The sequence below is a fragment of the Oratosquilla oratoria genome, chromosome 6 (assembly GCF_046742065.1).
Source record: "Oratosquilla oratoria isolate Oo_2021 chromosome 6, ASM4674206v1, whole genome shotgun sequence".
Taxonomy (NCBI): Eukaryota; Metazoa; Arthropoda; class Malacostraca; order Stomatopoda; family Squillidae; genus Oratosquilla; species Oratosquilla oratoria.
Genome location: NC_134782.1, coordinates 10,205,277 through 10,219,900, shown reverse-complemented (window position 1 = coordinate 10,219,900; position 14,624 = coordinate 10,205,277). Strand labels below are relative to the sequence as shown.

Here is a 14,624-nt window from a genome sequence, read left to right as displayed (position 1 = left end):
ACACACATACACGCACGCATACAGAAACACACATACACGCACGCATACAGAAACACACATACACGCACGCATACAGAAACACACATACACGCACGCATACAGAAACACACATACACGCACGCATACAGAAAAACACATACACGCACGCATACAGAAAAACACATACACGCACGCATACTGAAACACTGAAACACACACACACACACACACACACACACACACGCATACAGAAACACACACACAGACACACACACGCATACAGAAACACACACACACATACAGAAACACACATACAGAAACACACACACGCACACGCACGAAAGGCACTAGTGTGCGTACAGGCTTGGTTTGATAGTTGGAGAAATAGAACGCAGCGAGTTTTATTTTAGGGGTATATTACAATTATGTAAATGCAATTACATAAATGCACATGTTCACGCACTCACTCACGCACACACCACACACACGCACGCACGCACGCACGGAGACACACGCACACGCACACACACGCACACACACACACACACGCGCGCACGGAGGAACGCACCGTAATAAGCGTGTGCGTACGGGAAAGTTGATTTTCACATAATTCAATTAGAAGTCTTTTATTCAAGGGGAAAGTCCTATGACTCAGTAGCATGGGCGCGCTTCGATAGGGCGGCCAGGCCCCATCTTGTCTATCTCGTTGGAGAGAGGCCGCCCACTTTCCGAAAGTGCAACAAAAGCGCCGAGACAGCGTGAGTCAAAGAACGTAGAGTAGGTTCCGTATTCGGGTCCTCTGTTGTTTTGGTTCCTCGTATGTACTTGTGTATGTGGGCGAGATGCAAGGATGGCCCGTCATCCAGGAGGAGCCAAGAGGAAGGGGGGTGGGTGGGAGTGGAGTATGTGGAGATGGAATGAGTGGGAGTGGATTTTATGCCTTTGTTTTTTTGGACACCTTCCTTGTAAGGGGGGTAAATCTTTTGGTATATGTATGTATGTATTTATTTATATATAGCATCCCCCTCGAAAACGAAGGAGAGCTATAGCACATCTTGATGAATTAGCTTTTGCACAGGAGAGCCCCCCCCCCCAACCACACACACACCAACCTCTCTTCTCCAACAGTTGCAAATGTTAGCTTTTACCAGGGTGGTACTGCTCAGTCGCCAAGACCCCATCCCCCCACCGACTTGTATAAAAAAGTGTTGATTACTTCCCGTCCCCCCACCTCCCCTACCCCCCCTCCCACCCTCAAATATTGATCTAAGCCTCCCCCGTACGCCAGCCCGCAAGAAGTGTCGCGTTCTCTACCCGCTCCCGCCGTTCATGTAATATTCACCACCCATCCACAGGCGGGAAAACTCTAACAGAGAACTTCCTCATCCACAGACTCTCAGAGATTCCCGAGGTGTACCTCTTCGGCGACCCGCAGGCGTCCATCCTGGCCATCGGCAGCGACGTCCTCAACATCTACAGCGTGCTGGAGGTTCTGACGACGAAAGGGTGGCATTTAATGGCCATACAAAACCCGCCAGGGTAAGGAGGAGGAGGAGGAGGAGGAGGAGGCTGTTGCTCTCGCGTCGATCGCTCGAGTCAAATGACTGTGCTTTGCTCTTTACGTTCGCACTATTACGTCTTTGCACTAACGTACATCTGCGTATGTATACACACGCACAAGTACTAGCCCACGAAACTGACGCTTAGTATATATCAGAATGATGCAAATGTATGCAGTATATTGTGGTGTTGCATATATATAATTGTTTACGAAACTTACTTCAATCGAAAGCGACTACTGTATACAAATGATGTATTCTTCAACCAAGATATATTTGCTGCATAGTTCCGTTGTATCAGAACTCAAGTTCAAGTGTCCACTATGGTATGATACATATATACGGTATAGTATATACATAAGATAATTGAGTAAAGTACATTTACAGAAGTTGCATAAGTGTGTCTAAAGTTCTATATAAATGTAAAACTATCTAAATTAAGCAGTTATTATATCTCAAAATAGCACACAATGTCAAGTATTCAAAAAGACAATGATACGAAGCTTGATCAATCTAATTTCTATTTTATTTTAATCAAAATATTCTTGAGGCTATCTAAAGACTACAAGGCATTCGGAGAGAAAAATATATATAAATAAGAGTAAACAATTATAAATGTTGCTTAGTTTCCCTCAGTGGGAAACCCGCTGCCCACGGGGCGGCCGGCAACGGTCCTCGGGCCCTCTCGCAGACGAAACTTTGGACTTTTGTCTGTGTTGCACTGGTCTGGGCATTTTCTGTGTAACAGACCGGAAGTGGTAGGGGGAGAGCAGTCCGGAGGCATTGTCAGTCCCTCAGGGCTGTTGTAACCTTCGGATAGAGGTGAAGGAATTGACGGGTTTTGGAAATGGTCAACTCAGCTGTCCATCTTGGAGGACTATCACAAATGGGCATCTTTCATTGGTTCCTACAGGTTACATACCTGGGTATAAAGAAAGTATCGTAGTGTGATCTTCTGAAAAAACACGGGGAAATACAATGTATATAGCAATCAACATGGTAATGACTTAATGGGTCAAAGAACCAACAAGACTGAGAGATGATGACATTCCAGCTACATTGTATTTTCTGCGAATTAAGATTATTTTATTTGTTACAGTCATGAGTAACTGAACAATCTAGAATTTGTGTACGAAAATATAGGTAAGGGTCGGTTGTATACATAAATATAGGGCTAGATGCTTATATATAATAATACAGAACACCTGGAACCACGGACGCAGAAGTATTGTAGTCGTCTACAGCGGCAGCTACAGATTGGTCGATGAAAAAGTTAGAGATGGAAGAAAAGAGATGTATACTATAACAGGATAATCTGGAGATCAAAGATCTGTGTCAGTCTTTGACAAAAGTTTTTGATGTGTCTAGCGCAGCTGCAAAAGTCCCGACATTTTCCCAGAGAGGATAGCCAAGGATCAAACAAAAGGGCCAGAGTATCACCGCAAGAGAGAGTGTTCTAGGGACCATAATACCAGAGAGGATCATCAGCTGATGTTTAAAAATTGTCCTATTTAGGGCACACCCACATAAAAGGGATCAATGACAGGCACCTGTATGAGGTGGTTCTGCAAGATGGACGCCATCTTCAAAACCAACTTATTTTCTTCCGGGGATGAAGCCTTGACGCTGCAGCGCAAGTTCTAAAAAATATGCTTCCTTAACTGTAACATAAGGAGGAAGCCTGAAATCCAAACATGAAATGCTAGTGCAAGGGATATTAAACAAATAAAGTATATAAAAAGATCAATAAGGACACCGTAGAATTTACTAGTTCTGGTTTTGTTGTTTCTGTAAATTGTAGTATTATATCGAATGCTACAGTACAGTGCAAGAACAAAATCACTTTGATATTACGCGAAGAAGCTATGGTAAAAATAAAGTTCATTTCCATCAAGTATGACAGTCTGGATGTGGCCAATTTCGTCGTTAAAAACTAATCTATCCAATTGGGATAATTTTCAGTGTCTGCATTCTCCTTTTCTTTCCATTTTACTTTCTTCCTCTGCCTTGTTTCTCACTTCTTTGAAAAGAAAAAACGCAACGTCTTGTTTTTTGTAAGCCGCATTTTTGCTAAATCAAATCTAACACTAACCCTCTCTCTAACTCTGTATAACTAATTTTAACCCCGAATATAAATTTCTGCATAGTTAAGTTTGTATAACTCTATAACTGTCTTATTCTCTCACTCTTTCACCCTCTGTGTCTCTCTCTCTCGCTCTCTCTCTGTCTCTTATTTTCTCACCCATTCTCTTTCTCTCGTGCACTCACACACACACATGCATATGCACACGTGCATCTTAGCACTTTAACAAATTCTTAAATCCTTTTTTTTTCAACAGTCTTATGGTGTGTGTGACGAGTCTGCAGTGTCAGGAGGGTCTCGTCGAAGCTCTGCTGCGTGACATGAAGGACGCTGTTCGCTTCGTCCGGGACCACCCGTCGGCACCTCCGGGACAGATCGTAAGTTCTTCCAGGTCGCAATCAGTCGATCTCGCAATAATCAGGTTCTTGGTGAAATGTGTCCTTTATTATGTTCTGCAGCTACGTACGACTCTTTCCTTCCCTCCTACTCCCCCTTTCTCGCCCACCCTCCCTTCCTCTCTCTCTCTCTCTCTCTCTCTCTTTATTCATCCCTCTTTCCTCACTTTCTCGGTCTTAGAATCTCCCTTCCTCTGCCCAGCCATTCATCTATCCTCCCCTCTATTCCTTTCCTCATTATCCCTCCCTCTCTCTTCTTACCCTTGACCACCCCCTCGACCTTCCTCCCCATCTTATCCTCCCTCCCTCTCGCCTTCCCCCCATCTTATCCTCCCTCCCTCTCGCCTTCCCCCCATCTTATCCTCCCTCCCTCTCGCCTTCCCCCCATCTTATCCTCCCTCCCTCTCGCCTTCCCCCCTCTCCCCTACCCCTCCCTCTCCCCTACCCCTCCCTCTCCCCTACCCCTCCCTCTCCCCTACCCCTCCCTCTCCCCTACCCCTCCCCCTCTCTTCCTTTTCCTCTCTTCTCCTTCCTCTTTCCATTCTCATTATCCCCTCTATTCTTATCTTTGTTCCCCCTCTCAACCTTCCTCCCTCTCCCTCTTACCCTTCCTCCCTCTCCCCTCCCTCCTTCCCTCCCCCACTCCCTCTTCCCTTTCTCAATATCACTCCCTCCTTTTCTTATCCTCGTCCCCCCTCTCAACCTTCCTCCCCTCCCCATCTTACCCTCCCTCCCTTCCCCCTTCCTCTCTTCCCATCTCCCCCTTCCTCTCTCCCCTTCCCTCCTTGTCTTCTTATCCTTGTCCCTCAATCCCAACTCTCCCCATCATATCCTCCCTCCCTCTCTCCCGTCGTCCCATTTACCCCTTTTCCTCTCTCCCCCTCCCCCCTTTCTCCCCCTCTCTACCCTTTCTCACTTGCCCTCCCTCTCTTCTTATCCTTGTCCTTTCCCTCTCAACCTTCCTCCCTCTCCCCCTCTTCCCTTACCTGTCTTCCCCTCCCCCTCCCTCCCTCCATATCCTTATCCCCATCTAACCCTCCCTCCCGTCTTCCCCTCCCTCCCTCCCTCCCGATTTCCCTCCCCCTCCCGATTTCCCTTTCCCCCTTTTACACCTTCCTTCCCTCCCTTCTTCCCTTTTCTTCTCCTCTCGCCCTTCATCCTCTTTCTTTCCTTCCCTCTTTCTCTCGTCTCCATTTCTCCCGTCTCCATTTCTCCCCTTTACTTCTTCCCTTTGTCTCTCTGTCTCTTTCCTTCCTTCTCCACCTCTCTCCCACTTTGTCCCTTTCTCCTTTTGCCCCCTCTCTACCTTCTCACCTTGTCTGTCACTTTTCTTTGTGTCGCCCTCCCTGCCCCCTTTTCTCATTATGTCCACACTCCTCATTCTCTGTTCCTTTTCTCCTTCCGTCCCTCTACCCTTCTCCGGCTTTTCCCTCTTTCTCCCTGTCCTTTTTCTCTCCCCTTCTCTCTCTCTCGCTCTTTCTTCCTGTCCATTCCCCCACTTCTTCGCTGACCTTTTGTCCCTTTTTATCTTTCTCTCTTTAATTTTTTGTCATCTCTGCAGGAGAAGCTCTTTCAAGCATTTTTTTTTTCATTTCTGCAGGGGAAGGTGTACGGTGCTGCAGCTTCTATCCCTGATAAGGAGCTCGTCAGCGACTGCGCCAAGCTCTTTCTCGACGCCTACTACCAGACGGGACATTCCGAGATCCCCAGGGAACAAGAAGAAAGGGAGATTGAGGAACCTTTATGTAGTAAGGAAGACGGAAACGTGGAGGTGTCTGGGACAACTCAGTGTAAGGACGAAGTCAAGGAAGAAGACGTTACGGGTATTGTGAAGCAAATCGAACAGGTTCTCATGCATGAAGAGCCTGTAAAAGTTCAGGAAAAAACTGAGGAGAAAGAGGGTCCTGAGAAGGGGGAGGCTATCTTGAATAACGAGATGACAGTAGGGGAAAATGTTACAGGTGACGTGGCTGCAGAGGACGAAATGATATCAGATAGAGTTTTAGAGAAGTCCGCAAACGTAGATGTAAAAGGAAAGTTATTAGAAAAGGTTAGAGAAGATCCTTCACGAGGTGCTGAAGAAAGGAACGTGGAAGAGGTTGTAAAAAAAGAAGAAATCCTGGAAGAGCCCGCGAAAGAGGATTCAGCGAAGGAAGAGCCCGCGAAAGAGGATTCAGCGAAGGAAGAGCCCGCGAAAGAGGATTCAGCGAAGGAAGAGCCCGCGAAAGAGGATTCAGCGAAGGAAGAGCCCGCGAAAGAGGATTCAGCGAAGGAAGAGCCCGCGAAAGAAGAATCTGCAAAGGAGGAGGTAGCAAATGGAGAACAATCCAAGGAGGAAGTAGTGAAGGAGGGTCTAATGGAGGAGATTGCAAAGGAGGAGGTAGTGAAGGAGGAACTAGCGAAGGAAGAATTAGCAAAGGAGGAGGTAGTGAAGGAGGAACTAGTAAAAGAAGAGGTCTCAAAAGATGAGGAGGAGGAGATCGTCAAGGAGGATGGTCATGGATGTATGCCCAAACCTGCTTCCATTGCGGCCTAGAGGCATCGGGAAGTTGTCAAAGCGGAGAGGTGGGGGAGGGAGGGAGGGAGGGAGGATAGGTAAGCTTTCCGGTGGAAGGAGAACCTCCTAGAGGCGTGTTTGAGAGGGAGGGAGGTAGTTATTCAGGTCGGTATGTAGCCAGCCAGGGCACGGAGTGTTGGTGTAGGGTGAACTGAGAATTCGAGATAGAAGTATTCCTGTCGCGTAGTGATGTAGTCGTACCTCCACCTGTCCATTAATTTTGTCCGCTTCTTAGGTAAAGAAAGGAGGAAACGCCAGCCAAACCCTCTGTCTTCTGGCGGTATGTGTGTGCTGGCATGCGCGTACAGCCATAGACGAAGGAGATATGTTCTCTTCTGTCGTTCTTGGTCACTTGACTGATAGATATCGTCTGCTCTCGCTTCACGAACGAAAGAAAGATGCGATGGTTTTGGCAGCTGCCACCGTTCTCTCGCTCATTTTTTTTTTCTCCTGTTTGGCCACGTGATTTCTACACTCGCTCATTCTGTTCTAGTTCAGCGTTTCCCAAACTCTTCACGTGACCCCTTTCAGTATTACCAAACCTACCATGAAAACGTACCAATTTGTAATATCACAGATACATTACTCTAAACTTCATCAATCACAACAGAGAGAGAAATAACATGGTTATCAGTGTTTATTAACGAGGGTTGATCTGGTATATTTTAATGAAGGATCCATTTGATTTTTCGATACAAGCAAATCGATACGCGGGTCTGTGCGGCTGCATGTACATACAGTTGAACCCTCCAAGAACACCAGATAAAGGCTCATGACCCACAATTTGGGAACCCCCTGGTCTAGTTCCTTCGCCCATTTCTAAAGCCCCTTGACTGGTAAACTCTGTATGTGTGCATATGTATGTGCGTAGGTGTACATGTTTGTTTATGTATATGCATATGTTTGGGATAAACCGCTATGCAAATTGTCCGATTACCGATTAATCGGTCTTGCTTTATCGGTCGATACCAATTAATCGGCCGACCGTAATGTTGTTGTTATGTATTGTAATATTCTATTTTTTGTTAGAGTAGTTTTGTATAACAGGAATTGTTACTATTGGACATTGTTAAATATCTTTAAATGCAAAATATAATCTGAATCACATTTTTAGATAGATTCGATTAAACATGTATACTCTCAGAAGGAGGGAAGAGTATTATTTTGATATCCTTTTACCTACGGGGAATTACGCCGCTGTGGAAGGCTCAAGTAATTTTTGAATCGCCTGACTTCACCTTTTTAATGCAATGTTGCCCCCAAGGACAGAAACCAATGAAAAAGTAAGTATTCGATTGAATCTGGTACAACTTTGGGTTCTTCTTGCGCTATATTGAGATTGTTTCCATTTTGTAGCAGCAATATTATTACATCTATGCACTCGATTCACGTTTGCTTAGATTGCATTGTGTAATTGTTCTTACTACCTTTATTTTCTTACATTTTTCACAAAAAAAGGTATAGATTAATTTTCATTCTTAACGGTATTCCTTGTGAACCTTCTTTGAATGCTTTACTTATTTCACTCGCCTATCTGTTTATTTATACTTTATTTTTCTTGTGACGTTTGAAGGTGGTGGCAAGTATGCCAGAAATTTGTTTTGAATATAAACGGTGACGTCACCCGATATTTTCATCTGAAATCTTCGGGGGCGATGGGGACGATCGGTAATGGCACCAGATCCTAAATCTTCTACTGTACATGAAAGCTGCTCAGGACGTTCTAACGCGAGTGGTGAAGAGACGAACTTCAGCAAAAGGCAGAGTGCCATTGGTACAATATGCACGTCGTCCTAAGGAAAGGACGAATTTACTATACTGCTGAAGTTGAAGTTGAAATGATTACTGGTGGTCAGTGAGAGACGATGGTGCAGGTGTGTGTTACCTCAGGGAACAAAGAGGTCTAAGGACATACCTGTACTTTTATTTATTATCAGTTTATCTTTTAATTTATCTAATTTTGTTATTTATATATTCATTTATTCTTACACTGAGGTATGGCCATAGACAAAGGCTTAACGATTTCAATGAGAAGGAAGAGGATGTTTGTGTTAGAGCAAGGAGGGACTACTGATGAAAACAACTTTCATTCACAGGACATGGTGAGGGTGGAGTTGTACAGGGGTGAAACAGAGGGGGTTGGAGTCGAAGCCACAGGGCATCGTGGGGTTTCGTCAGGGCCACAGACGGAGAAAAGGCTAGATTAGTAGTCCTTAACCTTTTGACGAGTCCAGAGCCCCGATGGATTGCCCAATATGGTCCCATAACCCCTTCGCTTAACTGTCGTATAATCATTACCATTCCTATCAGTTGCCAATATGAATTTACTGTACTACAGATATGAATAGCTAGGTACAGAATATGAAATTAAATCGTAAGCATTGATAACCATATACAAAAAGCAATTTATTAAAACGAGATGACAAATGTACAAAGGTACAACTAAACAGCTACAATTCGACTACATAACACACGCTAATCTAGCGAGATATTCACTGTCGTTTTTGTGCAATCTAAGCATGGAATCGGGGCTCAGTTATTGACCAAGCTACTCTCATATCATCTGACACATCAAGTTGAATTCTCTACTTAGATTTCAGATTTAGTAATGCAGGGAATCCTGTTCCACATAGATACGTAGTCGTGACAGGAACCAAAATATTCCTGGCCCTCACGACCAAGCTTAGGCAAGCGACAATTTACCCACACCAAAACTGCTCGACATCCATCCCAAACCTTTCGGAAAAAAAAAAAAAATCTTTTCTGGGTCTTCTTGGAATCAGATTCATTATCACAACCTCGACATATCAAACTGGAAAGGTTTTTGTATCCAAAATTTTTACTTGGAACTTTCAATCGATTGTTGACTTCTAGTGTTTTACGATCTCCAATAAGGATACTATCAAGGATTGAAAATTTCATGAAACTGTAGGGTAGTACTTAAAGTCTTGTTTTAAGATATGGAATGGCAGTAGTAGTTCATAATCTAACATTCTACCCAAGTGAGAGATGTACAGCAGGAAGGATTGTCCCTCGTTCATTCTGAATACAAAACCCTTGGATCTGTACCAACACGTACCCCGTTGAGAAACAATGGCTCTGAAGGCGTTATTACACTGGGCTAATTTTCCTTGAACTGTCGGAGCAGATTTGCAGCTCTCAGCTCTCGAGAAGGAATCTGATATACTGGAGGTAAATTAGTTTCCTCCAGCACAACTTCCCATAGTGATTTCACGGCGGAAAAAAGTTGTGGAGGTAGACGGTACCTCCGATGAATCGGAGGAAAAATAGCCCAATGTGATAGCGCCTTTAGACATCTCGTCTAATGAAGGGAAGAATCCCAGATGGGTATACATCTCGTGTGACCTCTCCGGACGATGCGAAAGTGAAACTTGGCATTTTCAGCGGACCTGAGCAGAGGGAAAACTAGTGCAGAATCTGTTGTTGCTAGCCAACTAACCCATGGGAATTCCACGAACATGATTAGTTTAATTAATGACATTGTAATTGGTGTATGTTGTTATGGTCGACATTATTTATTACTAATTAGCATGTTTATTTTTCTATCTATATTTCATTCATTTATTTAATATCTATTCATTTATTTGTACTTTTTATGAATTGGAACGTTTATGATGCGTGGTTCTGGGAATTTGTAGATTTGGTATCGTGAATATTCGTCAAGCCGGTTGTGTTATTTTGTTTTAATCGACAAGTTTGTTCAGTTATTGATAAATTCTGCAATTGAAACTAGACTGACGCAGGACATAAGTAAAAATGTTGGGACCCTATCAACCTGATATCAAAAATATAATTCTGGAGGACTATGACGATCGACTAATAACTAAAGGACAGCACCAATATAGCTAAGCGTTACTTATTTATTCCCCTCATTTTGATGATGAAGTAACTTCATATCAACCGAAGTCCTTGTAGCAAAAAATTTGTAGCAGCAGCTCTATGCATTAGTAAACAGCCCTTCACAGTATTGGATAGCAATGTAGTGAGAATGTAAGTAAACCTATTCAAAAGAAAATTTAAAGAAGTGTTATGACAAAATTTCTCCTAGTGAAAAATATCTACTGACTATAGAAAACCGATAATCATCTAAGAAAACCTATTTTAAGGGATGACTATTACATGTGGTAGGCGCTTGTTCGGAATCCAGGTTTGAATCCTTTTAAGGGAGCCAAGACCACTAAAGTTGGACATATTAAACAGTTTTTACCAAGTTAAAGTAGAATACCACATTAACTTGGGTATAATAGCGTACATTGATTAGTTATTGATCTCGCACATTTCTTCGGAACCATGTGAATATTTACATCTGTAAGTGAATGTAATTCATGGAAGGCTCAACTCAAGTATATCTGAATACGGCCACAGACCTTTAGGATATTCCGTGAAGTTCCTGAGACCTGACAGTTGAATCAGTACAGGGCACTCTCGACTTCGTCCTTTTTGCTCTTGCTGTAAATATAGAGCAGAAAATTAATCATAACTTTAGTTGTACACACACTCGCAATATATCTACAGTATATATACACATAATACGCACATTTATATCATGCATTATGTGTCATGTACAATACATGTGATAAACTTATCATGGACGATTCAGGTAAAATCATGCATCAAAACTGGAGGTAAGATGCACACAAGGTTCATGTATCATGTAAGATTCCTGTATGATACATGGTTCATATAAATCTTACATACATGGAAAATTCACGTAAGATTAAAGCATCACGTACGTCGAGTATAATTTATTACGCATACGATTCATACGAATCATGGGTGATGAATTCATGCATGCGTTGTCAATTCCTTTAGTGCAAAATTCATGGATCATGAATCATACGTATCATGAAAATGCATCAATCATACATGATTCATGCAAGATTTGTAGCATGTAAGATTCATGTATGAAGGATTGTACGTTTCATGTAAAATTGAGCACTTAAGGTTCATGTATCAGGTACGATTCCAGTTTGGTACATGAATCATGAATCTTACATTATTCATGAAATAATGCAAGATTTTTGTATGACGTAAAATTCATGTATTTCATTACACTATATTCATGTATAAATCATGTAAGATTCATGCATTCTATATGGTGCATGTATGAATCAGATCATGTACGATTCATGAATCATGTATAAAATCTTATGTGAGAATACATGAATCATACGTGAATCTTACATGATTCATGTAGCAGGAAAAATTCATGTGATTCATGTAAGATTCATGATGCATGTATTTGGCATGCGTGAATTGTGCATTTTATATGACGAGATTAATGTATGATTCATGCAAGATTTATTCAGCATTTAAGATTCATGAATCTTACATGATACATGAATCTTACATTGTTCATGAATCTTATAACACGTGTACGATTTGTGGCATATAATTCATGTAGGATTCATATAAGATTCGTGTATGATACATGAATCTCATGTATAACGTAAGATCTTACGCGATACATTAATCTTGCATGAATCTTTCATGTATAACGTAAGATTCATGTAAGACTAATGTATCGCGTAAGATTCACGTATTTCATGCGTGCGAGATTCGTGTGTGAATCATGGATCATGTACGAGTCATGCAGCATGTGATTTGTATAAAATCTTTGTAAGGTTCATGTATGATTCGTGCATCATGATTCATGTATGGTTCATTTAATTTTTAGCATTTGATTCATGTATGCATGTGTTGTTGTTCGCCCTTCAAAGTCGAAGATGGCCATGATATTGTCTTTTTTTTATGTAGGAAGGATGCGTCCGAAGGTGGCTGGCCAGGCCTATCCGGGCGAGAAATCCCCTCCCACATGTAGGGCAAAAGTGGGTAGGAGCCATGGTGCTTGTGTCGGATGTCCTAGCCTTTCTTGCCTGGCGCTTCTGCTTGGCCTTATGGAGGCGCTGCTGTTCCGCTGTACAGGCCCCTGCAGCTACAGCGCTGCGCCAGGAGGGGCGATCGGCAGCGAGCGACTCCCAGGTTTCCGTATTGATGCTGAACTCTTTGAGTGTGACTTTCAGACCGTCCTTAAAGCGCTTTTTCTGTCCACCTACTTTCCGCTTGCCATGGGAAAGTTCGCCATAGAGGAGCTGTTTTGGGATGCGGTTGTCTGGCATTCGGGAGACGTGTCCTGTCCACCTTAACTGAGCCTTGCGCATGGTGGTGATGACACTAGGGATGTCTGCTTTCTTCAAGACCTCAGTGTCGGGGACTTTGTCCTGCCAGCGGATGTGTAGGAGGTTGCGGAGGCATCCGAGATGGAAGTGATTGATCTGCCTTTCATGCTTTCGGTATGCTGTCCAGGTTTCGCAGCCATAAAGAAGGGTGGTGATGACGACTGCTCGATAGACTTTCAGCTTTGTCTCGAGACTGATTCCACGCCTCTCCCAGACATTCTTCCTCAGTCTCCCAAAGGCGCTGCTTGCTTTGGAGATTCTATTATTGATCTCCGCATCAATAGTAGCATTACGAGAGAGGGTACTGCCCAGGTATGTGAAGGTGTCAACAGCCTGGAGAGTCTGTCCGTTCACCTGGATCTGTGGCTCCTGGTACTGTTTCCCTGGTGCTGGCTGGTACATCACCTCTGTCTTCTTGGTGCTGATGGTAAGACCGAAATTGTCACAGGCTGAGGAAAACATGTCCATATGTTGTTGCATCTCCTGCTCATCACTGGTATTAAGTGCGCAGTCGTCGGCAAACAGGAAGTCTCTGACAACAGTTTCCTTCACTTTCGTGATGGCTTGCAGCCTTCTTAGGTTGAACAGTTTTCTGTCATATCTGTATCTGATACTGATGCCGGATTCACTGTTTCTGAAGGCGTCAGACAGCATTGCTGAAAACATCATGCTGAACAAAGTCGGGGCCAGGACACAACCCTGTTTGACTCCGTTGGTAACTGGGAAGGCTTCAGATGGTTCGCCGTCGTCTAGAACCCTGGCTGTCATTCCATCGTGAAACTGACGGACAATTGCTATGAACTTGCGGGGGCAGCCAAATTTTGCCATGATGTCCCAGAGTCCTGCTCGGCTGACCGTGTCGAAGGCCTTGGTTAAGTCAACAAAGGTCGTGTAGAGGTCGCGACATTGCTCAATGCATTTCTCCTGGAGTTGACGGGCAGCAAAGATCATGTCGATGGTCCCTCGACCTGCACGGAAGCCGCATTGACTTTCAGGGAGGAGACCAGAGTTCTCCAGGTGTTCCAACAAGCGGTTGAGAAGGACTCGAGCCAGGATCTTGCCTGCTATGGATAGGAGGGAGATTCCTCGATGGTTGTCGCAGGATTGGCGATTTCCTTTACGCTTGTAGATGTGGACAATTGTGGCATCTCTGAACTCTTGTGGGAGTTGCTCCTTGTTCCACATGGACTGGTACAGGCTGGTGAGCTGGCTGACAATGACAGGTTCGCCTGACTTATAGACTTCCGCAGGTATGGCATCAGAGCCTGGGGCTTTACCAGTGGACATTTGCTTGATGGCCTGGCGTACCTCGACTTCTGAGGGAGGGTCATCAAGGTCGTTGTTTGTAGGCACCTGGGGGAGCCGTGCAATGGCTTCATCGTTGATTTGAGCTGGCCGGTTGAGCACGTTGTTAAAGTGTTCTGCCCATCTCTCCAGAATTAACTTCTTTTCTGTCAGCAAGGTACTGCCATCAGCACTGAGGAGGGGGGACGATACAGAAGACTGAGGTCCATAGACAGCTTTCAGAGCGTCATAGAATCTTTTTGTGTCATGCCTGTCGGCGTAACCTTGGATCTCATCGGCCTTGGCACTGAGCCAGGAATCATGCATGTGACGTAGCTCTGTTTGCATTTTGCTGCGTATTTTGGTAAACGCTGATTTCTTCGCAGTACAGGAGGGGTCATTCTGGTGGGCCCGGAGCAGGCGATACTTCTCTTCAAGCAGCTTTTGTATTTCTGCATTATTTTCGTCGAACCAGTCTTGATGATTTCTGGTGACGGGGCCTACGGATTCGAGGGCAACAGAGTGAACTGTGTCCCTGAAGGATGCCCACTGATCCTCGATGCTGGA

The 14,624-nt window shown here is 44.0% G+C and overlaps 2 protein-coding genes across 5 annotated transcripts in view; one reads left to right on the top strand and one right to left on the bottom strand.

The window, feature by feature from the left end:
- The window catches only part of LOC143026277 (sphingosine-1-phosphate lyase 1-like), a 74,001-nt gene extending 66,279 nt beyond the window's left edge, over nt 1–7,722 (top strand). The window contains exons 12-14 of the mRNA XM_076186385.1: nt 1,372–1,518; nt 3,878–3,998; nt 5,617–7,722. Of these exons, the coding sequence (XP_076042500.1) occupies nt 1,372–1,518; nt 3,878–3,998; nt 5,617–6,552 (1,204 nt within the window). The 3' untranslated portion in view covers nt 6,553–7,722. The remainder of the gene's footprint in view (nt 1–1,371; nt 1,519–3,877; nt 3,999–5,616) is intronic.
- LOC143026278 (organic cation transporter protein-like) overlaps nt 2,043–14,624 on the bottom strand; it is a 47,800-nt gene continuing 35,218 nt past the window's right edge. For 3 of the 4 annotated variants that reach the window (XM_076186386.1, XM_076186388.1, XM_076186389.1), the window contains 2 exons: nt 10,962–11,043; nt 2,043–2,460 (listed from right to left, as the gene is read on the bottom strand). In XM_076186386.1, coding sequence (XP_076042501.1) covers nt 11,004–11,043 — 40 coding nt within the window. In that variant the 3' untranslated portion in view covers nt 2,043–2,460; nt 10,962–11,003. Of the gene's footprint in view, nt 2,491–10,961; nt 11,044–14,624 lie in introns of all 4 variants that reach the window. The other variant, XM_076186387.1, reaches the window with a different exon arrangement.